This window comes from Clupea harengus, chromosome 10 (assembly GCF_900700415.2).
Source record: "Clupea harengus chromosome 10, Ch_v2.0.2, whole genome shotgun sequence".
In the NCBI taxonomy this organism is placed as follows: domain Eukaryota; kingdom Metazoa; phylum Chordata; class Actinopteri; order Clupeiformes; family Clupeidae; genus Clupea; species Clupea harengus.
The window spans coordinates 6,729,957-6,756,971 of record NC_045161.1 but is presented as its reverse complement, the minus strand read 5'-3'; the positions used below and the strand labels follow the sequence as shown (position 1 = coordinate 6,756,971).

The 27,015-nt window shown below is 41.4% G+C and overlaps 2 protein-coding genes across 4 annotated transcripts; both read left to right on the top strand.

Moving 5' to 3' along the window:
- Nucleotides 1–432: 432 nt before the first annotated feature.
- On the top strand, nucleotides 433–14,858 carry zfr2 (zinc finger RNA binding protein 2). Of its 2 annotated transcripts, none has more exons than XM_031575146.2 (19): nucleotides 433–541; nucleotides 1,932–2,181; nucleotides 3,265–3,379; nucleotides 3,613–3,831; nucleotides 4,010–4,317; nucleotides 4,868–5,050; nucleotides 5,344–5,581; nucleotides 5,853–5,995; nucleotides 6,172–6,291; nucleotides 6,520–6,665; nucleotides 7,026–7,152; nucleotides 8,064–8,260; nucleotides 8,722–8,890; nucleotides 10,764–10,944; nucleotides 12,249–12,334; nucleotides 12,506–12,601; nucleotides 12,680–12,791; nucleotides 12,995–13,092; nucleotides 13,182–14,858. In XM_031575146.2, exons 1-19 carry the CDS (start codon nucleotides 450–452, stop codon nucleotides 13,353–13,355), a joined length of 3,054 nt encoding a protein of 1,017 aa, XP_031431006.2. In that variant the 5' UTR covers nucleotides 433–449; the 3' UTR covers nucleotides 13,356–14,858. The 2 variants fall into 2 exon arrangements, with proteins under 2 accessions (XP_031431006.2, XP_012683851.3); XM_012828397.3 differs by having other exon boundaries at nucleotides 12,246–12,334.
- Nucleotides 14,859–14,964: 106 nt separating this feature from the next.
- On the top strand, nucleotides 14,965–22,533 carry matk (megakaryocyte-associated tyrosine kinase). Of its 2 annotated transcripts, none has more exons than XM_012828314.2 (12): nucleotides 14,965–15,298; nucleotides 15,441–15,554; nucleotides 15,637–15,752; nucleotides 16,126–16,345; nucleotides 17,100–17,193; nucleotides 17,531–17,596; nucleotides 17,820–17,919; nucleotides 18,296–18,380; nucleotides 18,534–18,607; nucleotides 18,762–18,957; nucleotides 19,096–19,182; nucleotides 21,370–22,533. In XM_012828314.2, exons 1-12 carry the CDS (start codon nucleotides 15,290–15,292, stop codon nucleotides 21,538–21,540), a joined length of 1,332 nt encoding a protein of 443 aa, XP_012683768.1. In that variant the 5' UTR covers nucleotides 14,965–15,289; the 3' UTR covers nucleotides 21,541–22,533. The 2 variants fall into 2 exon arrangements, with proteins under 2 accessions (XP_012683768.1, XP_031431007.1); XM_031575147.1 differs by having other exon boundaries at nucleotides 16,114–16,345.
- Nucleotides 22,534–27,015: the final 4,482 nt, after the last annotated feature.

Genomic DNA, 27,015 nt, shown 5'->3' with positions numbered 1-27,015 from the left:
CTAATCATATCTCTATATTTTCTTTGCTTTGCCTGAATGGAGGGCTGTCCCTGTTCCATGGCAACAGCATCTTCTACTCAATCTGCAAAAATTCACCCGACCGCCCCGAAGTGACTCCTTCCAATCACATCACCGTGCACCAGGTTTGTGTTCCCATAGAAGGAGCAGAGAATTCCTAAATAGGAAAATCCAATTTACTTCAGAAATAGCCTACGTTGCAAACAAGGGGGCTAGACTGCATGACATTGCTAGTACTGAAGATCCAGCCAACTAATCGCACGAAGTTGCTTTATAACAAGCATTGTCACTGTCCACTGTATATAGACGGCAATTCCTAGAGAGACTCTTTAAGTGAGGTTAAAAAAAATAGAGAAAGTGAGGAGGTTAGAACTGCAGCCTGCATACAGTTAACACAAAACAGTGGTTTGCGAGTGGTTAGGTTTTGTCACATGACCACAGACCGATACAGCGGTTCTGAAAATGCCAAGATGGCTGCAAGTAATTATTATGGGTTCACACATGGTGCCGGTCCGCAGTACAGGTAATTGCCGGGTCAGCGCTACATGCAGTGGACATATAACAATGTATTGTGTCTTGCAGACGTACTGTCAATCTGAAATAGTTGCGTCGCTTTTGTGTTGTTGAAGTGGCATCAGAATGAGGAAATGGCTAAGCTAGCTAACATGGTTTGAGCTTGCTAGGATAACTGTTAACGTTAGTTTAAAATCCTTGCTAGTCATGGTTTGGGCACAATGTGCAGAATCAGTGCAAGACAGTTTTGTAATTATGTGATGCTTAAAGGGCTCAGTGTAACGGGAGTTTGTACACATACGTGATTATGTCAGTTGAAGGCTTGACATTGCCAGAATTTAATTTTACAGCCAAAGTTAAACGGCCAATGCCAGGTATAGCAGCATGTGAAATGGATAAGGCTAGTTAAAAAAAAAAAAAAAACCTAATCTGTTCAGAGATACATGAGTTGACTTTACAACACATTGTAGACTGCCATGCTATTTGCAGAAGCTGTGACAATTGCGCTGTGCCTCAATCGCAGTATAATTCTAGCCTACATCAGAGGAGGTTCAACACAGACTTATTTCAGTGTCCAACTATGTTTATTGAACAATGCGAATTATGTCTGTATAACACGTTGTATTACCCACGAAATCTGTAATAAAGCGTTAGTTAGTTTATTGTCCCCGGGGGAAATTATTTTCCACAGCACTGTACATCACAAGGAGATCAACCTCAGGTGTTTACATACAACAACAGTACATACCACAAAGCATCACACAACAATAGCATACAGTAGCCTACTCAACAGCGCACACAAAGACTCATAGTTCCCTTAGCGAGTCATCCAGTTTAGTGCTGCTCTGGCTGTGGGTACCAGGCTTTTGCCAAAGCGAGACCCTCTGCTCCTCAGGCACCTGTACTTGCCCCCGGGGGGCATTACAGTGAAATGGCAGTTGAGTGGGTGTGTGAGGTCCTGTTATCTATTATTTTGGCTGCAGGATATGCGTGTTAGTTTTTCACGGTTTGTGACACAGCATGTTGAAGAAACAGGTGGAACAGTAGAGCTAGATTGGTTTTACTGCTAAGTTTATGGATGGCATATGATACAATATAACTCTAACTTGCCAATGTTTTTTTTACAACTTTTTCACAAGTGTGGGTTTAATTTATCTGATATGTACTTTATTGTTAACAAATAAATATTTATTCTGCCTATCCTGTTGATTTTCATCGTAGGCATATTGTAATTATGTAGCCTAGTGTTGAGTTTTATTCAGTGTTGTCAATGAAGTGATGGAAGCCAGGTTTACTTTTTTCATGAACATCTCTTCCAAGAGGGGCTCAATGAATATTAAAGTCCAGTCCCCAGTATGTTCCTAACACTTTGAGGCTTGTTATCTGTCTGTCTCTCGCAGCACGCAGCCTCCCAATGCATACTCACACCCCACCTCAGCTAGTTACAGTGTGCAGCCGGTAGCAGGTGTGGCCCATGCTGTGACTGCCTCCTATGCCCCAGCTCCCACCCCTCAGGCAGCCCGGCCTGTGGCATCTGCCCCCTACCCTGGGTACCAGACCCAACCAGCTCCAGAGTACGCCTACCGCCAGCAGGACCCAACGCCTCAGCCCACTACTGTACCACAGACCTACCAAGTCTTCACTGAAGCGGTCAGTGCCTGTTTACTTTTATTTTCACACGTTTACCCCTCATGTAGCTCATAAAGGTTTTCAGAGCCAAATTCCACTTCCTCTGTTCTTTGTTTTGTAAAAAAAAAATTAAATGGGTAAGTCCATGTCCAATCGAAATGTTTTAGAACATTTTCCCTACTGACCATCTTGGATTTCTTTCATATAATATGCAAATAATGTCAAATAATGTACCCAACAACTAGTGAGCAAAATCTTTACTTCTTTAGTTTCTGAGATATGGAGACTTTAAAAAGGGGTTGTGGCTCTAACTTTCTAAAAAAGTTCCATGAGTCATTACTTTTGAACTATATATGCTAGATGCTTGAAATTGAATAAGTGTTCTACACTGTGTATATTTGCCTAAGTTATGGCCTGCTGAAAATTGTATAAAAATTCTTATTTGCTTTGGAGCAATTAGGTGCATGTCTGAAAGAAGAGGATTTATGAGGCTTTAAAAATTGAAAGATATATAATTTAACACCTGCATTTCAAGTGCATATTGCCTATGTATGAGACAGTCTGCCATAAAAACAATCATGCCACTGGAAAGAGCATGTTGTAGTTAGTAAATGCACAAAATATGAAGTTGGTACCTTTAACCAAATTATATTTATTCAGGTATCAACATGCCATGTCACATAAAATGTTTTAGTATGATTGTATATCAAATCCACAATTTTTTTTTTATTCATTATTAATTACAGGAATATGCTATGCTAATGTAGCATCATGATTTCATTAGCTGTCTGTTATTCAGTCCTTATGGCACACTAAGTTACATGATGTCTGGGTACTGTATCATTACAGATGTATCAAAACTGAGTGACCTCAGCTTCGTGCTTGCTATAACCTCTCACAGCTTTGCCTGTTTGTTTAGGAAAAACAGCTGAATTTCTATGAGCAAAGAATGTAAAAATTAAATAATACACCATGATGTGTAAGACTTTAATCTAGTATGCTTGTTAGATATTTTATGTTTATTAATTTATGTGTTTATTACATTGCTGTTTGATAATATACAACGTATTTGTCCACTTTTGCTTTGCTCTGAAAATATTACAGGACAACTACACTTATGGCCGTGCTGCAACCGTTGGCAATTATGAAAACAAACAGTACTATCAGACCACCATAGCCCCTGCTCAGCGGGCCCCAAGTGACACCTATTTTCAGCCTGGTGATTATTTAGCTCTTATTTAGCCCTTAATACCACACACAAGTATCTGCCATTGACTCTGAAAGCACGTTTCGATTTTGAGAACATATGGGAGATTTTTGTATTATGACTATTAGTACTTAGAAGGAACCAAACAATTTTGCTGGCGTAGAACGGCAGCAAATGAATAATTGACTTTTGTCTTTGCGGATGCTAAACTGACTCTCTCTGCCGCTGGATCTGTTTTCTCGCAGGCCTGAAAAGCGGCTACAGTCCAGTCAGCACAGGCTACACCCAGCCGCCCCCTCAGAGACAGGTGACTGCCTTAAAGCCACTCGCCCCGGCCAGCTCCGTGGCCTCCAGCTACAGCATCTACCCGGTGTCTACCAGTGTACAGCAGCCCCCCACTCCCATCTCCACATACACTCCCAGCTCTTCCTATAACGTCAATTCCACAGCTACATCTTATTCGGGTAAGGAAACTAAAAGCATACCTAGTGTCACCATTCTCAGAGGATATGACTGTATATATGGTAGTTTGAACAATATCGTTGCAAAAAAAGGTGTAGAGAAGGATCTTAGGTAAGGAATTGTCATGTTCTACATATAAACTTCTTAGGCATATAGTCTTTTCGCCTGTTCCCTTTGCAGGCATAAGCTACTCCAGTTATGATTCAACTGGCTACACCTCCACCCCTTCCTACTACCAGCCAGCCCAGCTGCCTCCCCCCCAGTCACAGCCTCCTCCTCAGCAGCCACCCCCGCCACAGCAGCCCCCCAAACAGCTGACCAATTCCTCCTGGAGCAACGCGGGCAGCAACATGGTCACTGCGCCAGCTGTGTCCTCCTACAAGAAGCCCGTGTTCCACCAGAGCAAGCTGCAGAAACCCAAAGGTCCGCCCAAGCAGCCCCAGCTGCACTACTGTGACATCTGCAAAATAAGCTGTGCTGGACCACAGGTAGGCTTCCAGTTTATGATTGATTTGTGGAAATCAAAAGGTAAAATAGCAGTAGTAGAGTTAGAAGCAATGTTGAGGGGAAACTTTGGTTTGTTATTTAATTGTGTTGCACAATAGAGATAATTGATGTAAAATATGGCCAAGATGAAATGTATTAACATATAGTTTATGTTGGTGAAATAGTCAATCAATCACAGAAAAGATCTTTCACACACAGTCACATTGCCCTTTTTAAAATTTGTTCAATTCGATATCAATCTGTAAAATTTCTGGGTCGAACTTTTGCATTTTTAGTTTTTCTAGGTTCATTTCCACAATGGTTAAACATCACCTAATTGTCATATTAAAGAAAGTCCAATAATAACCAATGCCCCCCTTTAAGTTATTTTTAAAAACATCTCAATATGGCTAAATAAATAAATAAATATAAATAAATAAATAAATAAATATAGAAAACTGCTATATAGTGTTTCATATCTCATTCCTATCGAATCGATAGCTTCATCAGGGCATCTGTGCCAATACCCAGCCTTATTCTTTTCCTTCACAGACATACCGTGAGCACTTAGAAGGCCAGAAGCACAAGAAGAAGGAGGCAAGTCTGAAGTCAGGCAGTCAGCCCAGCAACGGGCCACGTGGTGCCCAGACTCAGCTGCGTTGCGAGTTGTGTGACGTCTCCTGCACTGGAGCAGACGCTTATGCAGCACACATACGGGGGGCCAAGCACCAGAAGGTTAGCATGGCAGCCGTAGCCACTGGTCATGTATTAGCAAACCATACTGCTCTTGTCCGAGTGATTAAGGTAGAGACCAGTAGTGATGCAACAGTTTCATTCTCTTTCACTAACTGACAAAAGGCATGTACACACGCTGCCATGTTTTGCCTTTGTTGTGTTATCGGTTGCTCTCGATGAAACCATGCTTAATTGCTTGTTTTACTCTCAACTAAAACAGCCAGTGGGTAGTGTAGTGTCTGACTCAAGATGTCCACTGTGTCTCCAATCAGTGAGGAATGTGTTTTCTACAGGTAGTGAAGTTGCACACAAAGCTTGGCAAGCCCATCCCCTCTACTGAGCCGGTGTTGGTGAACTCTGCTCCAGTCACCACTACAGTGACTGCTGGAAAGCCTACAAATCCCAGCGTCACGTCTTCCGCTGCTGCTACCACCACTGCTGCTGCTACACCTCCAAAAGCTACTTTACTAAACAACGCCAAGGCCTCAACACCTGCAAAAAGATCTGTCCCACCCAAAGCACCTATTGTTGGTAGGAGTCAGCTGTAACAAATCCCACACCTTTTGCGTAGTGATTGCTTTGGCAATGTAGCTGTACAGAGAATCTGGTATTTTTTCTACCATGTTGCCGAATGTTGTGATTGTTGCTTTTAATGTACGCCCGAATGTCATTTTTTTCATATGTAAATGATTAAGGTGAAGAAAGACATTGCAAGCACATTTATGCAAATTAGATGTATAGGTGTCTGATGAAACTTTACATATCCATCATGTCCAACCATTTCACATCTTTGATGTCCTAGCTAAACCCACCCTGCCTATCCCGGCAAAGCTGGAGGAGGTCAAACAGACACCGGTCAAATCAGACGAACACAGTGATGATGATGGGGACAGTGTGGGAGGCCAGGGGGACGTTCAGCCTGTAGGCCACGACTATGTGGAGGAGGTAAGTGGACAGACTCCGAACAGCATGATGCTCTCTCTATGCGTTTGGCCCACGGCCATGTTTTAAAAACATGCTTTTTCTACAGTATGGATTTGGCCTGTGACATTTATTGTCTTTTTGTCTGGCGGGGATTACATTGATTTCCCTGTAATGATCGCATGCCTTCGATTTTGCAGGTTCACAATGAGGATGGGAAGGTCATCCGTTTCCACTGCAAGCTCTGCGAATGCAGCTTTAATGATCCCAACGCTAAAGAGATGCATCTGAAGGGACGGAGGCACCGCCTGCAGTACAAGGTGGGCAAACAACCATAAAAAGACGACTTAAAAGACTATTGAGTTTGTTGACTGGAGCCTACACATTTTAGTCCATTGGTCTTACAATGCCTTTACCACAAGGTGGCAGCCTTTGCAAGCCAACTGTGAACCTATATCATCCTCCCACTCCAGCATCATCTTAGATGAGGCCTACAGTGCGTAATGGGGGTGTCTGATATGCAGTGACATTTTTCCGCCCACCTGCAGAAAAAAGTGAACCCGGAGCTGCCGGTGGAGATCAAGCCGAGCAACCGCGCGCGGAAGCTGCAGGAGGGCAAGCTGAGGAAGCAGAAGCAGAAGGCCGTGCTGAAGAGACAGCAGGAGGACGAGCAGCGCTGGCACATGGAGATGAGGTCAGACCTGGGAGGGTACAGGGGGGGCGGGTGCCTGTGTGCTAATGTGTGGTTGGGCGAATGGGGAACCCCATCACAGAGGAAGTTCCTCAACACCATGTGCCAAGCACTGAGCCAGACCCACGAGGTTCATTTCAACTGAAAAAAGCGGAAAAGCCACCGTGTGATTAAAAGGCATGCAGCTTCACATGGGATGGTTCTCCACACAGGGCATCATTCATGTACATAGATCCACGGCAACAGGGAAAAAGTTCTTTCCACCATTAGTTCCTCTTCTTCTTTTTCTCGTCTTCTCCACTGTGTGGGTCTTTCCTCAGAACACGGCTGATCTTTCTCTGTGCTTCCCCTATTCTATTGCAGGCGCTATGAGGAAGAGCTGTACTGGAGGAGGCTGGAGGAGGAGCAGATGTACTGGGGGGAGCAGCGGCGCAGGATGGGGCCTCCCCCGCTCATGAGCCGGCCTGGCATGCCTGTTCCTCCTCTTCTGGTCAGTGTCAAATAGTCCCATGCGCAGGGGAATGAGGTGGAGGTCAGTGTCAAATAGTCCCATGCACAGGGGAATGAGGTGGAGGTCAGTGTCAAATAGTCCCATGCGCAGGGGAATGAGGTGGAGGTCAGTGTCAAATAGTCCCATGCACAGGGGAATGAGGTGGAGGTCAGTGTTTGAAGCAAAGACCCACTGAAGGAGGTTTGCTCAATGAACTCTGAAGTAGAGTCTGTTGCACATTTATCAATTACACTTGACATGTGCATACACGTTCACTTTACACACACATATATTTAGATCATGACTGAGGCTGTTAGTCTTTTTGTTTCGGTTTATGAAATTAGAAGCTGAAGAGATTGTTAATGTAGACACTCTTAAACCAGGGCAAGGCAGGAAGTATGTATGAATGTAAGTATGTGGTATTCACTAGAACTGAAACTTGTGGGAGGTGTTTGTGGGTCATTACTGTGTCATGGCTTTTGTAGTTTCATAATACAAATTTTCTTAATTTCTTCTTGTATTTGAAACCTTCCTCTAAATCCTCTGTGTTTCTGTCCTTATCTTGTGTTTAAAATGTGACAGATGAGAAGGTTGACAATGGCAGTAACTACAATAGTCAGTGCTTTTAGATATCATAAACCTGTGTTGCTGTCAGTCACTAGATGTATTGCTGAGCTGGATGTGGTCATAGTACCGCACACATCATTTTCTGATCATATATAATATTGATAGCAGCTAGAAAACAATTTCAGGTTCAAGTTCTGCTGTGGGTCTGCTGGGGTGAAACGCTTTGTTTGCTTGTGTTGCACTCAGAGCTATGACTATTTTCACTCATAGGTTGTATTATATATAGAAACACCATTATAAGCCTCAGCCCAGCCTCAGTCTTTGTAAATCCTCCCGTCCTGCAGCCTGTCCGACGGCCTGTATCCCCAGACGACCGGCACATCATGGCCAAACACTCCACCATCTACCCAGTGGAAGACGAGCTCCAGGCCGTGCAGAGGATCGTCTCGCACTCAGAGAGGGCCCTCAAGCTGGTCTCCGACTCCCTGCTGGAGGAGGCGGCCTGTGGTGACGACGCTAAAGACGCAGAGCAAGAGAAAGTGTAAGGCTCAGTCTGGCAGTCCCCTGTGACAACACTGACACAAACATGATGCCTATCAATGTGAAGATAGATCTAAAGATACACATCTGCCTTTCAGGAGTGTTTGAAAATTGTTAGGCAGTGTGATGAACATGTGGGTGGGAATATTTGAGAAATTACCCATGTGTTCTAAAACCACCGCAAAACATGTAGACATCAAGGCTGTCAGTGACCACAGATGATGAAGCAACATTTCAGATAAACCTGGAAAGGATATGATCTGTCAAAGCGTAACAATTGTAATATGTTTTTGCACTTAACTTAACTTACATTCTTAAGTTAAGTTAAGTTAAGTTAAGTTATGTTATGTTGAACTTGGGACTGACTCACTCACTGTATCAGCTTTGGACTTGACTGTCCGTGATGCTTGGGTGGTTTCTTATCTCTTCCCCTCCTCTGTGTTTCTCCCGTCATGAACTCAGCGCTGATCCCCAGGCCCGGATGCTGAAGGGGGTGATGCGGGTGGGGATCTTAGCCAAGGGCCTGCTGCTGCATGGAGACAAGAACGTCCAGCTCATTCTCCTGGCTGCCAAGAAGCCCACCTGCTCACTCTTGAAGATGGTCGCTGAGCAGTTACCCAGTCAGTTAGCGGTAAGAGCCTTCTCAACAGGGGTTGTGTCAACATAAGGGGACACATAAGCACACATGTGCAGAAAATCTTGTCTCTGGAATCGGATTTTGTACTTTTTTTTTAAAACCTAGTTTTTGAGTGAATTGGCCACAAATATAGATTCACCTTGACTCCCAGAGAAAAGAGAGTTCACATATCTGAACTAGATGAAGAGTTCCAATGTAGGTTGAAGAAATGTTATGACCCTGAATCTGATCGAATGTGATGAGCCAAAAGAGCTGATTTGCTGTGTTCAAGGAGATTTTGAGATTGCACCTCCTAAAGGGTGTTGTTAGACTTGAGCCGACACTGAGCTGACAGCTGATGTGGGACAGGTCCAGAGCAAAAGCCTGTTTTAGACTGGCACAGATGGAAACAGCATGGAAAATGGACACTTCATTGGACCGATGACTGCTGATGTACATTTAGTGAACTATGCCAAACTGCTGATGACCCCAAACCATGGAGAGAAAAACGTCTCATAATTATTTGTAAATGCACATACCATGATCAACAAATATTCAACGATTTACAAATATGTTTTTTTTCCACGAACGCAGAACTCCTTACTTGTGACTTGGCTTGTGATTTGTACAAATTAGTATCGACTTGTAAACATATACTTCATAATTTATAAAAAGTAAATAAAAAAAAAACATCATCTACAACAAATAGGTCTTAATCCACACAAATGTGCCCCCCTCCAAACAAGTGGACATGGATGGTCCATATATTGCAGATTCAACACTGCACACACAGAAATACACTTTTACAAATTACTTTTCTAGACAAATACACATGCAAAAGACACATTTTTACAAATTATAATGTGTATATTTACAAACATTAATCTGTACAAATCATAGTACGTTTATTCAAAAGAGAACTTAAAAGTCACAAATAAGAAGTTCTGTGTTTGTGGATACAAAAACACAATTGTAAATCGGTGAATATTTGCGGATTACGGTAAGCGCATCTACAAATCCAGAGAAATCAATACATACAGAGACATTTTTCTTTCCATACCAATCACCTTACTGAGTGCAGACCAAGTTTGGGTAATATGAAGTATGGATATGACTAAAAGGTTCAAACTGTGTGTGGTCCTGTTGTGAAATGGTGGGACGTCAGCCATTTGGTTGAGTCATTTGAGTAGTATGGGGAACAACATTATTAGGTCTTCCTGTGGATATTTTACTGGAGACAAATAAATGAAACACAAACACTTAAAAAAGCATTAAGAATCCTGGAGATTCTGAGTTTGCACCTCAGATGAATTTTCAGTTTAATGACTTAAAACTGCTGTTCAACTCAGCTTTACAGATGTTTGTAATTCCACTCATTTACACACATCATTTAGAGCTCACTAATTCCCACAAATCTGTCAAAAGAAGTACCAAACAAATGCACAGGGGTAGGCTGAGGATGATCACCATGATGTGTTTGAGTGAATGTGTCATTGCAAGTGCTTTTAACTGATCTTTAGTGCAACTGCCTGGTTACGACACTCAAACCCTACAGAGTGACCCTGGGGCAATAATTTGTGTAAGAATTACAAAGTAAAGTCATAACACATCCACAAAATCAAACAATCTGATCTGAATTACAAAGTAAAGCCATAACACATCCACAAAATCTAACAATCTGATCTGAATGCAAGGACGTATCCCCTGTTTTGTTTTATATTGTCCGGATATTGTTCAAATATATTGTTGTTACAGACAGAAAGTCACCCTGAGTGCATTATGCACTCCAGATGTTAGAGACGGGCTGAAACGGCCCTCTAAAACTGGAGCAGCCCCCAGCAGCACCTCCTCTGTAGTGAGTAATCTGCAGTGTCCTTTTAACCGGCAGACATTTTCTGAAGATCAGTATGAGGTGCAGGCTCACCCAGACGAAGCCAACATCGTGATTTTTTCGAGCAAGGAACCAAAAATGCAGGTCACCATCTCTCTTACATCGCCAGTGATGAGGGAAGACCCTGCCCCTGCCCCCAACAAGGAGGAACAGGCAGGAGCCAAGGCGGCCGAGAAAGGTTAGAGAAGCCATGCTTTCAGTCCAAATGCACTGTGTGTCTCTCCTGACCCAAAGACAAAAGTCTGCTGCCCCCAAAGCATCTGGGAGCAACTTGAGACCCGGACTTTAAGAACGTCCAACTGGTCTCCCCGACCCCCTTCACTTTGGGTGTAATGAAACGATTGGCCAGCCGTGTTATTTTGTCTGTGTTATTTGGTTCAGGTCATAAGTAGTCCAGACCCTCCCTACATTGTTTGCTTATTTATTTATTTGTTTATTTTCATGGAATCTCAATTTACATTGGAAGCGGGATCTCTCACCTTTCTATGCCACAGTGGCAAGCGTCTGCTGCCAACATAGACTCTTTTAACAGTGGACAGGTGCCGTGGTGGAAATGATCATCTGTTTGTAAATGTTACACCCAGGGACGAGAGTCTGGTTACTCTTTTCAGCTTAAAGGAGCTGGGTTTGGCTTGTAGGCTCATTTGAATCAGCCCGACTTCCATTTAGGGATAGATAATAACTTTTCCCATCACATTCTTATGTGGCATTTCAAATGTTTCATATTTACATGCCACATAAAGTGTCTATTGTCTAGTCATGTAGGAGTACACTATTGAGTATTATGCAGTATTAATTATTGCACCACTTCTCTCTCATCCCTGGAAGGTAGAAGAGAATTGTAAGTGATTTTAAGTTTTAATAAGGTCACATAAGGACGTGTTATGTGACCTCTTATGTCATCGTGCACCTTATTACACACAAAAATGGATTTTTGAGTTAATGGTTTACTGTGCCTTGTGATCATTAATACCATTGTTTTGCATTTGCCAAAATACCTTTGGGAGTTGTTTCCATTTTGTTTTAATCTTTTGTTTTTATCTTTTTATAAAACCCTGGCCTGTCTGGGTTTGTTGAGTTTCTCTGTATCAACAGACCTACACAGGTTGTTTTGTTTTCAGTGAAAATCTGTCCTGAAATTAGTTTCATTTCACACGATTTACTCAAGTGGTCACTCTTTCCAGGAACGAGGACATGAAATGTCGACATCCCGTAATGACCTTGAGTATTCATCTTGAGGTCATCATCCTCACTGGCTAACTTGTTACATCTATACATGGGTTATCCTTGTTTATGTACTGTCCCAGGCATACACCTCTGACTCTGTGTCACAAAAGGAGAATTGGTTTTGTACTAATGTTCCTCTAAGGTATCACAGTTTTTCTCTTATGTAAAATGGCAGTTCATTCTGTTTCAAAAGCTTTGTATTGTATCAACTAATAGTAGTGACTAATTAACAAAGTTCCTTCTTTACCTTAGTAGTGACAGAAAAAGACCCACCAGATGTTCTCAGCAAGAAGAGGTGTTTAGAGTACCTAGCAGCTTTGCGTCATGCCAAATGGTTTCAGGTAAATAAAGACTAGGCTTTGTTTGGATTTTGTACACATATATGCACATTGTTTGAATTGTGTGCATATCTAGATGTGTAAATGTAAACATTTTTTTTTATAAAAATGTGTAGTGCGTGTTGTGCCGTACACTGCATGAAAACTGTATGTGCTGTGTATGTCATGTCTCAGGCTCGAGCCAATGGCCTACAGTCCTGTGTGATCATCATCAGGGTGTTGCGTGACCTCTGTCAGCGAGTACCAACCTGGGGAAAGATTCCAAGCTGGGTGAGTTGTTTCTGAGTCTTGGGAAACAATGTCATTTTAAGGTCCGTTGTGCTTACTGTTATCCTTCCATACTGGCAGGCTATGGAGCTGCTGGTCGAGAAGGCCATTAGTAGTGCCTCAAGTCCTCTGAGTCCAGGAGAGGCCATGCGCCGAGTCCTAGAATGCCTCGCTACTGGAACCCTCATGCCAGGTTAGCGCTCGTTAGCTTTCCCTTCCTTCACTGTGGAACTGTGAAGGTGAAAACGTCTTTCAAATTGTTGAAAATCCTCATTTTAAGCTTAGCAAGCTGTAATGGAAGAATTAAAAAAGAGCATGGATTTTTGTTTAGTTCTGCATGCCGCAGTGCACCTGACACTCGTTGTGTACTAACACACTTCTGCCTGTTTCACTCAGATGGCCCTGGTCTGCTGGACCCCTGTGAGAAAGACCAGACCGACGCTCTGAATGGTATGAGCAAACAAGCCAGAGAGGATATAACCGCAAGCGCACAGGTAATCACGCTATGCTGTGGTTATTTCTATATTAAGTGTATTTTTAAGGCTTTTTTTTTTAACGACATCTGCACCTCTTCTTTCTTTAGCACGCCTTGCGGCTACTCGCATTCCGGCAGATTCACAAAGTCCTTGGCATGGATTCCCTGCCGGCATCGAAGGCTGGTGCCCGGAACCGGAAGAGGCGAAGGGATGGTAGCGAAGCAGGGGAGGGAGAAGGGGAAGGCAAAAAAGACAAAAAGGAAGATTTAGAAGATGCTTGAAAAGCTCTTCAAGGCAAAGTGCAATTCACTGGCTGGCATTAGCATGGTTTATGCTCTTTCTTTTCCATATATTCTACACAGACACCTTAAAAGACTAGACTGATGACTGGCCCTCACATAGGACTGTGGAGGCGGGGAAACACACTGCTGTTTCTCCCTCCTGAAGGTACTGTAAGGTTGACTTTGGTTACACTCAACTGTGAATGACTGTCACTGAAATGAAAAGGACATCATAGCATCATTCCATGTCCAGGATAAGTGACAGTGTAGCTGCTGAACATCCCAATGAGTAATCTTGAGTCGACTACTTTTAATATTATTCTATTACTGACTGTACGTTTAGGTTTAGCCATTCTCAGATGTCTTCTCGTGTATTAAGCATTAATCGCACCAAAACCGGCCAGTTCAAGGCTTTTTGTAACGTACTAAAACTACATTCATTTGAAGGTCTTGAAAAGAGATGGGATTTTGTAAGGAACTTGAACACATTAAGTAGAAAGCAAGAAGACAAGAAACAAAAAAGACAAGAACAAATTAAGATAACAATTAACAATCAATAAACATTACATGATAGAACTTTTAGCTAAAGTATGCCTGTGTGGTATTCCAAAAGGAAAAATATAAACTGTATAAAACTATTAAAAGCACTTTTCCACATAGTGGGAAGATGTTCTTTAGGTGTGAGTGTTTGTAAAACAGACACCTGAATAGTAAGGTTATACCTTGTGAAAATAAGAATGTACACCAAAAGGAACTGAATACGTTTTTAAGCGAAATCATAGGATTAACAGTGCTGAAGCAGTTACCATGGTCTCAGTAATGGGACTTAAGTATATTTAGATTTGTTAAATTGCACAATTGAGAGCCAAGCATGCTGCAAATAAGGCACTTTCAGAGGGACACGTCTGACTTGAGGTGAGGAACGTATGCAGTCAGGTTTGCTTTTTAAAGCCCGCCATTTTAGTGTGGGCCATCTAAAAGGAAATGACACGCATGAACAAGACAGTGGTTAGATGTCTTGGACGGTGGCTCTCTTCTCAGTGGTATGACCTGGTCTTACGAGTTTTCTTTCTTTTTGCCTGATGTGTGTAGGATGTGTGTGGTCAATGTGAGTTTTCACACTTTTTTAGGTGTGAAGACTTTGGAAAGTGAATATTTCAGTAAATAAACTTGACACGTACCATGCAATATGGGTGGCTCCAGGCCCTAAAAAGGTGTGATGACGAACATGAACAATTTCCTCAACGGAACAGTGCACTTACGCATTTTATTGTCTGTGTGAGGTGTGTGTTTTCACTGTAATATTCTTAATTTACTTTGCCCGTCTGATTCATTTTTATTATTTTAACCCATTTTATTTCCCTTTTATAGTACTGGTATACTGTGTTACAATCATCTGTTTAACAGATATTGTTTAAAAGACTGTGTGGGCGTATGTAATTTAAAAGTCTTTGTAGTGTTGCCTAACCATCACAATATTAAAAATATGTACGAAACCTAAAAGCAAGAAGGCTTTTTTGTGCAATATCAATTAAACATACAGCAGTGAACAGAAAACCACATATGTTAAACCCTTTGAAAGATTTCCTGAGAACTACACGACAGATTACATAGGCTCTAAGTACTGTAAGTAAACTTTACCAGGCTGCTTGCCAAATATATTTCACATCACATTGAAGGGAAGTCTACTCTGTGACCAATATGCGTTTGACGGAAGTTCGCTGACAGTGGCTTTATAGTTTTTTTAGTGACGTGAATGCGTGTTGGTGACGTGATCTATTAGATGCTCAAGAGAGTGATTCATTGAGGGTTAGTCGAAAATGAATTTACTGTGCTCCTGTAAAGGACAAATGGTATGAAGTCGGTGATGAATCAAAACTTCGTCAGCGGGAGAATGAACTGTATTATCCTAACAGCATAGCCTACTCTTGAAGATGGCAACGGTAAGTAACAAGCGTAAAAGTTATTGCGTTTGAAATACCACGGTTGTTCCTGTATATCATACGACTAAACATCTACTCAACTACTAAACATCATCTACTGAATATTACATTACTTTTGTGCTTCTCTCTTTTTTCTGTGAAGAATTTTTTGGTGGCAGGTGTACAGTGTATTGCCAAAAGCGACCACTTAAAGCTTAAGCCTGGTGAAATTGCTTATCAAAAAGGAAATATCATCACCGTAGTGGAGCCAACACAGGTAAGGTCAGCTTTGACGTATAATACATTTCTGTACAAACGTCAAATTGACAGAATTAAATTTATGATTGTGACTTTTTCAGGAAAAGGGTATATATAAAGCCCGAAACAACAAGACAGGAGAGGAAGGGCTTATTTCTAGCACCAATATGAGGGAGAGAGAGGCCATACGCATAGACTCCTGCCTCAGCCTTATGCCGTAAGTCTCTGTACACTTTTGTTTAAATATATTTAGCGCTCAGACAAAAAGTACAGCATTTGATCTACAGATGGCAAAAGGCAATCCACTTTTCTTACACTCTGACTGAAGACTTGTGTGAAGATTTCAATGACAGTGCCGAGTTTGTACCAAACTTGATACATATTGTGTGTTTGGGGTGAAACTGGAGGCCTAATAGTGTATCATTTTCATACTGTTAAGTGTCCATGTACTGACCTGCATGGCTGAACTTTGGCAGTACATCATACATCATACTGTCATGAGTCATACTCCACATTATTCGATTTTAGTTCCTCCATCACCCATTGAAATACCCTTTCTTCCCTGCACTCACTGTAAGTATATGCTTCAGTTGGTTTCATGGGAAGATTTCAGGCCAAGAGGCTTTGAAGAAGTTGAAGCCCAGAGAGGATGGCCTGTTTCTGGTGCGTGAGTCCTTCCGCCACCCTGGGGATTATGTCCTATGTGTCAGCTTTGCTGGGGATGTCATTCACTACCGAGTCATCTACCAGGACAACAAACTTACAATTGACAGCTCCCAGTTCTTCTATAACCTTATAGACATGATTGCGGTGAGTGCTCTGTAAACCTGTTTAGATTTACAGTTTCTGAAGTTATTGCGCACTTTCTTTGTCCATGACATCCTTTATACACAATAGAAAAAAAGTTTCATTTCAGTTCTCCAACCTTTTAGAAATAGTCACTCCTCAGAATATTGACAAGGACAAACAGGGATTATAAATAACATTATTTTTATGAAGCAGTGAACTAATTTTAGGTGAGTGGAAGTGAAAGTGAGTGAAATAATCTTTCTGTAACCTAATTATTGAACTGTATGATTGTCAGCAAAATGTTATTACATCCTATTTTAGGTATTTTGAGCTATAGATGCATATGGAGTATAATCAAATGAAAGCCTTGGTTGCTCATGTTTGCTTCCATCATCCCCTTTAGAAGATTATAGACTCATTCCAAGAAACTATGGGGGAGTACCATGAGATAGCGGTTTGAATGAGTGGTGGTTTGTTGCACCACAGCTTCATGCCCTATCTGTCCTGTAGAGCCTCACTTTACTTCCTCAGTAGTTTAAGCCTTATTTTGAGTGGTAGTCCTTAGTCCCCTGGCAGAGGTTTCTGTTGGTGCAGAGCCACTACAGACTACATCTCCCAGTACACCAAGCATGAGTTTACACCTCACCTTATCTCACCACCTGAAAGTCCAAAACTCCCTCCTTATCAGTCATTTCCATATAAATGTTAAAAATGATTCAGTGCCCTTTTTATGATGAATCTCACGCTACCTTTTCCACTGACATTTTTTTTTTAGTTTTATTCTAAAAATAAGGGAGCCATTGCTACCATTCTGCACAGACCTAAAGAGAAAGCAGGAACCAGGTCAGCTGAGTTAGAGATATCTAAAGGTAAGGGTTCCTTTTTTGATATACATAGAGAATTTGTGTTTATCTTGTTCTCTTGTAAAGGTGTAAAGGTTCCTTTAGCCCTTTAATGAAGAGTTGTATGTGTGTTCTATTTAGCTTCCAAATGTCATGTATGAAGAAACCTATTATCACCTAAATTGTCCTCTTATGGAATTCCATGTGGAGCTCTTGAAGGTTCTAGATTGCATGTATTTCTCTGGATGGCTATACTGAAAGAGGACGAAACTGACATAGACAAATCATATAAAAGTGATCACTCATAGCCTGGCTTCATTGAGCACTTCATTAAGCTTGTGTCTGCTGCTCCTTTTTGTCTTAGCGGGATGGCTCCTCGAAATGGACAAGCTCATTTTAGGAGCGAGCATTGGAGAGGGAGAGTTTGGGGGTGAGTCTCTCCACCTTTAAAAAGAAGACATTATTTTGGTGTGTGACATTGCAGTCTTCCTGTACCCATATTTGAGAATTAATTTGTAGGGAAGTACCATAAATGACAATGTCTGTGTTGATGTTGTTGAGCTGTCGCACATTCCTTATTAGTGATTCTTGTCTTTGTAAAACAGTTTTCCACATCATTCCTAGACTGACAGTGAGTCCTTTTTTGTCCACAGAGGTGTATGAAGGGGAGTACTTGGGCCAGAAGGTGGCAGTAAAGAACATTAAATGTGATGTCACAGCTCAAGCTTTTTTGTCAGAGACAGCAGTCATGACGTGAGTTTTACTTCCCCTTACAAAGTGTCTTCTTTTCTTTCTGTATTTCCCAAGGTATATGTCTTTAGTGGTAACCTTAAATATTCTGGAAATTACGACCACTTTTACACACATTTCTCAGACCACATGTGCAGTTGGTCATTCAATATGGGTAGTCTGTACATTTTTGTTTAAATTATTATTATTATTATATAGATTATTTTCGTTTAGTTTAATTACCTTTGAAAACATTCTGCTAAATCTCTTAAATCTATACACTATGTATTTGTTTACTAACTGTATCAGAGGTAAAGTAAGAGTAAAACAATTATTGTAAGTTAATTCTATTTGGTGGAACATTTCTTTAGCTACCTTCATCACTGTTTATCACCCACAGGAAACTACAGCACAAGAATTTGGTGAGGTTGTTGGGTGTGATTTTACACAATGGATTGTACATAGTCACTGAATTGATGGACAAGGTATGTTTATACCCAGCCAGGTTTGTTGGGGGATTGTATTTAGGAACTTTGGTCATGTACTACTCGACCAGTGTGAAAAAGTGTTAATATATGGTGATCAGTAATAGCAGTAATGCATAGAAGCCTGACAGTGGCTAGTTTCCTGCTCTCTAGGGCAACCTGGTGAATTTTCTACGCACAAGAGGGCGCTCTCAGATCAGCACTGGCCAGCTGATGCGTTTTGCACTGTAAGTCTTTGACTTTTTTTCCCCCCCCACTTATGTTTTTCTGATCTCCACAGCCATATAATTAAATCAAACATTTTATTATGGGCCACAGTAGACACAGTTTGACACAGTTTGAGAGAACAGAACAGACAGCTGTTGACTTTGTTGTTATCAGAGACGTATGTGAGGGAATGGAGTACCTCGAGTCCAAAAAGTTGGTTCACAGGGATCTGGCAGCCCGTAACGTCTTGGTGTCTGAAGAGACGGTGGCCAAAGTCAGTGATTTTGGGCTCACCAAAGGGGACTCGAAGGGCTCAGAGCAAGTAAAGTTACCCGTCAAATGGACTGCACCAGAGGCCTTGAGGAAAGAGGTGGGCTTGGTGTCCTCCACACAGGTTTTAAAACATTAAGGCTGCACTTTTTGTTTTTAGCAACACGAACAGCAGTATACATGTAGCATTTCATATTCAGTATTTGACTTCCTGTTTTGCTGACTCGTTTGGTCCTAGAAATTCTCCACGCGGTCAGATGTTTGGAGCTATGGGATCTTCCTGTGGGAGACATTCTCCTACGGCCGTCAGCCCTACCCAAAGATGGTGAGTTAAGGCCAGCCCTCTCCGGTCCAGACTGTCAGGATAGTCTGTGGTCAGTCAGGACTTGTGAAGGGATGAAAAAAGCAGCTACATGCAGAATGTAGCTAAAGCAAATCAGTTGTCTAGACTTAAGTAGTAACCCTTGTCAGACCTCTCCTCAGATCTTACTCACTTAGCTGCATCAGGGCAGAGAAACTATAGGAGATGTTAAATGAGCCTACAAGGACTTTGATCAGCTGGGATGGGTTATGAGGAAAAAACAAGCAAACTGGCTCAGTTTGATGGTGGTCAAAAGTCGGATTTGCTGAAGTAGACATAGCCGTTGCTTATTGGCGTCTTCCAAACTGATTCATTCAATAAAAGCACACGTTATTTCTCCATATTGTTTGAGAGTTTGGATGTACTTAAGTCACCATTTTGTCAAATAAATTTGAACCCTCTTTACAAAATGCTTCAAAAGGCGGCCAATTAGAACAGTGACTCATGAATATATCAACTACATGTCTCAGAAGACCATATCCTTTCCAGTGGGTAAAATGACATCAAACACACGTCAGTCTACACTTTAGTCTGAACATTCTTAAAGACTGTAGGAAACAGTCTGAAGTACTTGTTCACCTGAAATAAGTATGCAGCACATGCACACTGTTGTTTTGGGAGTCATTTTTATCATTTTAAAGCCAAATGCTGGTTGTGTCTTAATCTTCATAACATGCATGTGGTAGTCTGATGATGGTCACCTGCTTCCATTGCATGAGCACATCTTCTCCTTTGCCCGTGTTTCTGTCAGTTACTCACTACACAGGTATGTGACACGGAGAAATCAAAGCGGTTTCACTAAGCAGGTAATAAAGGCAGGGATAAACCCGGATTAATGCTTGTGGGGCTTGTTTCTACGGCAACAGCTCCTCATGGCAGCAAGCCAGCAGAGGAAATGCTGGGGGGAGGGTGGGGTGGCAGGGCAGCCAGGGTCAGGGATTATCTTACTTACAGATCCCTGTGTTACACATGGCCCTAAAGGCTCATCCGAAAAACGTCCTGACCGGTGTCGCCGTACTCCAGCTACTTTTCGGTTTGTCATTCATGTCTCGGGGGCCATGCACAGCGAAGGTCAGCGAGGGTCCTGAATGTGCCTGAGTCAGTTGGGTCAGGGGCTCAACAATTTGTTTCTAAGTGCAAAGTATAGTTAGTTATATAATAGTTCAACCCTCAGTTTTACATTCTTTTATCAGTGTATCCCTAGGGTTACTGCACTCTTCTTAGTTTATAATGGTATGAGACACACTGTGACCATGGATTAAGTTCCTAGAGAGAAAGCGAACCGGTGGCATGTGAATCGTTAGTCTATTGCAAGCCTGCATTACTACTGATCCCGGACTCCTTGACAATGACACGAACCCAGACACGAACAAGCCAGAGTTTGCCAGGTAACCCATTCAGCACCAGTGCCACTATCACCTCATCTACATGGAAAGACTTGGAGATGGGTTGATAAGGTTTGAGGTTTCAAAACAGCGGAGACTTGAAATAGTATCAAAATGAATGCTCTTTTTAAAACCATAGGTAAAGGTAAACTGCTCTACAAAATGAATAAGTAAGGGACAGATTTCAAGCAGATCAAGTGCAGCTTCCGTATGAACAGTATAAGCCTTAATCACCAAAGTCTGTTGACAGGGCAAGGTTAATTCTGAGCCAATAATGAGTGCAACGACAGCCTAGCCAGAACACATCTCAATTAACTGTTAAACAGTGGTGCACAATCCAGCCTTATCGCTGCTGATAGCTCACTGCCCTGGCACTGACCGAGTGTCCTCAGATGACTCCATGTCTTCACTGCGCTACTATACGTAGCAGGTTGGACTATAGGTCAGCAGCAGACTGTCCGATGTACTCTATATGTGGCACCTAGATTGGCAACAGGTCTTTCTCTGAGGAATGGACTTACCACTACATGCATAGACATAGACAGTACTTGTATGAAATGACCCAACCTCATGAATGTAATGGAAAGTGTAAAACCTGTGTGCAGGACACACATACATTGATGAAACTGTGCAAACATTAACCATATTGAGTTTATTATTCTAAAATATATTCATATATTTTTCAAAATAGATAAAAAATATACTACAATACAATTTATATTCATAAGGAGAATGAAGTGACCCTTTTCTGTCTTTCCTGTTGTAGTCACTAAAAGAGGTGAGAGAGAGAGTAGAGCAGGGCTATCGGATGGAGGCACCTGACGACTGCCCTCCTGCTGTTTACCAACTCATGGGGAGCTGCTGGCAGGAAGAGCCGGGGAAGAGGCCCTCTTTCCACAAACTCAGGGACAAGCTGCAGAAGGAGATCGACAGATAGAGTAATAGACATTGTGTCCTGTGTGATACACACTCTACTAATACTGTATACCATACTATATGCTAATAATTCTTTAGACGTGCTCTGACCTCCTTTAGATTTTCTTCAGCCTTTATACTGTGTACTGAACTGATTGTTGTTGAGCTTTTAAGTTTATTATTGTGTAAATATATTTGGAAAATTCAGCTTGTATTTCTAGACATGTTCTTTTTTAAATGTATATTTTTTGTTTTGTAATGAAATGTACTACACATGTCCTTTTGTGTATCATTTTATTTCACTTTATGTTGCATAAAATGTGAAAAGATGCTGCAGGTGGTCAACAGCATTTTCACTGCATCATCTGCCTGACGCAGAGATGAACGGAACAGAAATGAATTCACAATTGACAAAATGTCTTGACTACAGGTATCGCAACAATCCACTGTAATATACTTCTGTTACTGCCTCTACTGCTCCTAACAGAACGGGATGTGGAGGGGACAGGGGAAAATGCTTTATCTGGGATTAAAACTCAGATCACCAGTATCTGCTTGTGTTGTACTGTAATTGTCCAGCAATATGCCCAGCGCCTCAGGGCTTAATATGCAAAATCTTGAATGTTATTGCTGATATAAGTAAGGAATTACAAAGCGGACAGCAGCCTGTGTGGAGGGGCTTTCTGGAGTTACAGGGGATTGGGTAGAGATATCCTCTTTTCTTTCCATCTCATCTGGGCTAAGATCTCAGGACAACAGTTCCTCTGACTCATCAGAGTTTTGTAAGACCTCTTGGGACCGAGGGACATTTGCTGTTTTTTTTAGATAGTCTCATGCATCTCTCTTCACACTTGACACGTAGCTTTGAAACATTACATAATGAAACCTGCTGTTGCTGTCGTCCTATAGAACTGATGAGATTTTGAAAGATTTAGGCAGGGAGAATTTTTTTTTTTTCTTTTGTTTTGTTTCGTTGTCACGTTACATCCAAAATTAAATATGTCATTAGTTTTAATGCTTTGTAAGCCTGGTATTTGTCTTTTACCCATGGGATAGACCACAGATTGAGTCTTTATCCTCTTTCTTTTCATTACGATAGGGCCTGAGTTGGATTTGCTTTGTGTTTCTAAAGCTTGTAAAAGGATGAGATCTAATATTTAAAGAAGTAATGAAAATCAAGTGGAAAATTTCAAACATATTAGAGGATTTAAAAGGGCATTTGCCTTCTTCAGAGTGAGATGTTATTGCTTCAGGATAAATACATTTTCTGATTGTTCATGAATCAGTGAACTTGTATGTTATGTGCCAGAGACATTTCCAGGGCATGTATTACATGAGTCTATACAACTCGGAATTTCCTTGACATTCTCAGGTTTCTCCTAGAAAACAGTTCTAGGGAAAACTCTGTTCATTTCATTTTGAAATACAAAAAAAAAACATGCTTACAGTATTAGTAAAAAAAAAAGCATATAGCAAACTACAGTAGTGACACTATGTACTTATGCTGAACACAAAATATCCATAGGTGAATATACAGAGTGCAGGGGCGTAACTATAGGGGGTGCAGCAGGTGCGGTCGCACCTGGGCCCGTGGGTCTAGGGGGGCCCGTAGCTGGGACCCATAGACATATTTATGTCGATCTAAATAGTCTGAATAGCCAAGTCGCATTGCCAAAACTACTGATGTATACCCATATTCAGCGAAAAAATGACACTGACAAGCGTTATAGGCGGATACACAGTTTTAAGTGTTTTAGGCAGAATATGTTTGCGGGGGGAGGGGCGTGGTGGTGGCGGCAATTACAAACATGAAAAAAAGGGTACGGGACTGTCCACCAGGACAGCAGAAGTCCGGCAGCAGACTGCAGCCAGCTTAAGTTGCTCTCTTTTCCAGAAATTGTTCTTTGTGAGTTGTAAGCCAGAGGTGTTAGCCTGCTGTAAGCAGCCGCATTTCCGAAGGAAGGACGGACGGCTGGCATCTGGCATGTATCGGAGTGGCAGTGATCTCCAGGTATCAGACACCACGTGAGATTCCAATGCTCTTGCCATATCCCTGCTTACAGGTTGCGAACATGGAATGCGTATGGAATGCATGGAAGCGTATTCCTTTTCAGCATCCAATGGCATGCAGGATCAAACCCTCGTTTACGTTTCCTCTTATCATCACTGTTGAGGTCAATCAGGGATTACACCTTTACCTCGTTTCACCTGCTTAGACTCTCTCAGGGACGGATCATGTGTCCCTTAACATTTTTGAACAGTCAGAACACATGCTAGTGACAGGTAGATATAAAGTGAGCATTACGGCCATTTTTTATTTCATGGTGATTGTTATATAGAGCATGCTCTGACAGTTTCTGCACCCAGTAGTCCACCCATACATCTTCAGCATCATAGCAGAGAACATGCAAGCAGAATTATGCCTTTGTCAAAGTGGATGGATATCAAAGATTTATTACCCAGGTCTGCATAGAATCAAGCCAATACCATAGCTGAGTTATGTGATAATACTGTAATGCCTTTATGAAAAATACATCCCAACTTCTAAATCCTACAGTAATGCTGAGTCTACTGTAGTGTGGTGTAGAGGAAGGCCTTAGTACACACTCTTGTCATATTGGCTTACTACTAAACTACTAGATTAAACCAATGTGACCCATAGGGTGGTCAGTTTTCTGTTTTCCCTGAATATCTGGATGATCATTATGAGGGCTTTTTTCCAGGTAACGATAAGTTATTGATAAAAATGGAGGTGATGAAAATGCATGTGAATTGAAAAATAGTGGGGTGAAAATGGATGTGAAATGATCAATAGACTACAATGTTCAAGTTATGTGATGTAATTTAAAACCAATTTGATTAAAACAATCGTGATATGATGAAAACAGAGCCATGGTTCATCATTTTCATTCATCATTCACAACACAAAATTGCAATTTATCATTTAAGGAAAGTGGTCTCAAGGGTGGAAGTAACAAAAATGAATTGATCCACACAGAATGACAGTTGTTTTTGAATTTGACACCAAAACTAGTCACCTATTTAAAAATGAAAGTCGTAACATCCAGCATACTGTTGCTTTGAGTACAACCTAAAGACTTATACATAGATATATATGTATATATAGACATAGACAGATATGTATATATAGATGTATTTACATAGTCTAAATAAATAATGAAACAAATAAATCATATATTTCATATGGAGGGGGATAACCCCAGCGTGTCCCTTTGTGATTTTTTATCAATGTGTGTTTCTTATGATTTGTGCCCTTCCTAATCCCCTATGGGAGTGCAGTAATCCAGGGGCATAAAACCGTGCCAGGAGGAAGTGATCAGACAGGGAAGATGATATTAAAATATGTAATTGCAGGACCTGCAGACTGTCTCAGCTGGCTTGACCAATTTGTGTGTTTTGTGGGTGTAGGGGGGGAGCAAACGAACACGACCTTTGTGCCTAAATCTTCCTTTTCAAATCTGCCCCTCATTTCCTATGGAATCAGGGCATCTGAGGATGACTACTGCCAAACACTATCAGTCTTCACCAAAAAATACTAAGCATGGTTTGAACATGACGCGTGGCTGAAATCAGCTGAAGCTGCTGTTTCAATTAAACATCCAATGCTAGATGAATGTTTTGGGCTCCCAAAAATCTCAACACCCAGTGAGTACACCGAAGTGAGTTTGGCAAGATAGATACAGAGAGGAGGTAAAACATGATTGGCCTAGGAGTTGCCCCGAAGGCCCAGATTTAAAAGCAAACATTAATAATTTGATTTAATTTAATCCTATTAAGGCTGTAAGCAGAATCAGTGATGGTGTTTGGTGGCTGGAATGATTGACTCCCTCTGCTGGTTCCTGCTGGTTCATGATCACTTCAGCATGCAACACTCGCATGGAATGAATGTGTTGTGCTACATCAGGTAATACCCAATACAGGGTATACATGTACGTCAGTATGTGACATCAGCATCATGATCTCGTCCCCACAGAGGAAGTTCGTCCTCTTAGTGGAAAGGTTCGGAAGTGAATGACAGGTAAGTCACTTAAACAACAGATTAAGGGCTAGACTGCGTCACTGTCTCAATGAATATCTCCCCTAATAACGTTAAGAGTATCAGATTAAGTGATACGAGTGGAGACAAGATTCCATCAGGTGATTTAAAGTGTTCAGGAGCATCTTATTGGACACTCACTCCTAAACTCACATTAGTCATTCTAGTTAGCGTAACAAATGCCATTGAGAGGTGAGTTAAGTTGGCCAAAAAAATACCCTGATCAAGTTAACTGAATTATATCTTGCCAACCCTCATTATGTGTTTTGCTCTTTGGTCAAACAGACCTAGATTTTATATTGGCACTTTATAAAGGCACCTCACATGCTGTAACTACTGTGGACATGATAATATGTGATATACTCATTGTGGTTGTGTAAAAGTAAGTTGTACTGAAACTGGTTTGGTTTTACATTGTAACATAATTATTAATTTAACCATGCGTTAATAAACAATGCAATATTTATCTTCATTTGCAGAAATAATCAGGTATCACCCTTTGCAGTATTGAAGTAAGACTTCAATCAATTATGAACCAAACACAGATAAGCATAATGTCTCAGACGTTTTTTTTTTTTATCAGATTCATTTTAAAAGTGTTCTTCCAATACTGTCGTCTTCTAAATGAGTCGTCATGATTGTGTTAAACATGCTAGTCACTCGACAGCTTTAGATATGTTGCCTCAACAATGGAAAGTTCTATGGTAATACCCCTCATACGAGCAAGTGGCTTACCTCCCACTTCTACCATTCAAATTCCCATACAGGAGAAAACTCCATATTTTAAGTGACCCTTAAGTGTCTGCTGTGAAGACCCGATGAAGTTATCAGTGCCTGTACGAGATCACTTTGTCATGATTTCCTAGCGTTTACACAAAGAGGAAAAGACTGGTGGACGGTATGAATCACATTTGTTCACTCCCATTCCAGTCATCTCCCCATTCTCTGTCTCCCCCTCTCTCTCCCTCTCATGTTCTTTTCCTCTCTCCAAAGCCCTGTCCCCTGTAAGCTGACACAGCGCCTTTAAGCGTTAGCTACTTTGTCCCTAATAGGATCAGAGGGGCTTATTTTGTCATCTGATAAACCTAAGCAGCTTGATAGCTGTGCTGCACCTTCTTAACCAATTTGTACTCAATTACGCTAATGGGGAAACAACAGTTGAAGTTCAGAAAATGCACAAGCTTGATGGAATAATCACTGATAACTGGAAAATACGTGAGCTTGATTGATTGTGCTCTCACAGATGACTTTTGGATTCCCTCCTCACTTGACCATTTCTTATGGATCACCGAGTACTCTGAGTACATAACTAATAGTGATCTCAGAAAGGAGATCCATGAGACCTAATATCATCTAGGTTATAATGTATAATACAGCTAAATTGCCTTTGGGATAAACGTACACAAGATGGTGAATGAAGAGGTTGCGAGGAAAGTTCTA

Bases quoted from the DNA above. Each gene is read 5' to 3' on its own strand.
- matk (XM_031575147.1), top strand. The intron at 17,597-17,819 runs GTGAGTCTCTCC...TTTTGTCCACAG, and splicing joins TGGAGAGGGAGAGTTTGGGG to AGGTGTATGAAGGGGAGTAC. The intron at 19,183-21,369 runs GTGAGTTAAGGC...TTCCTGTTGTAG, and splicing joins GTCAGCCCTACCCAAAGATG to TCACTAAAAGAGGTGAGAGA.
- zfr2 (XM_012828397.3), top strand. From the start codon at position 450: ATGACCACAGACCGATACAGCGGTTCTGAAAATGCCAAGATGGCTGCA. The intron at 542-1,931 runs GTAATTGCCGGG...TGTCTCTCGCAG, and splicing joins GGTGCCGGTCCGCAGTACAG to CACGCAGCCTCCCAATGCAT. The intron at 6,292-6,519 runs GTGGGCAAACAA...GCCCACCTGCAG, and splicing joins GGCACCGCCTGCAGTACAAG to AAAAAAGTGAACCCGGAGCT.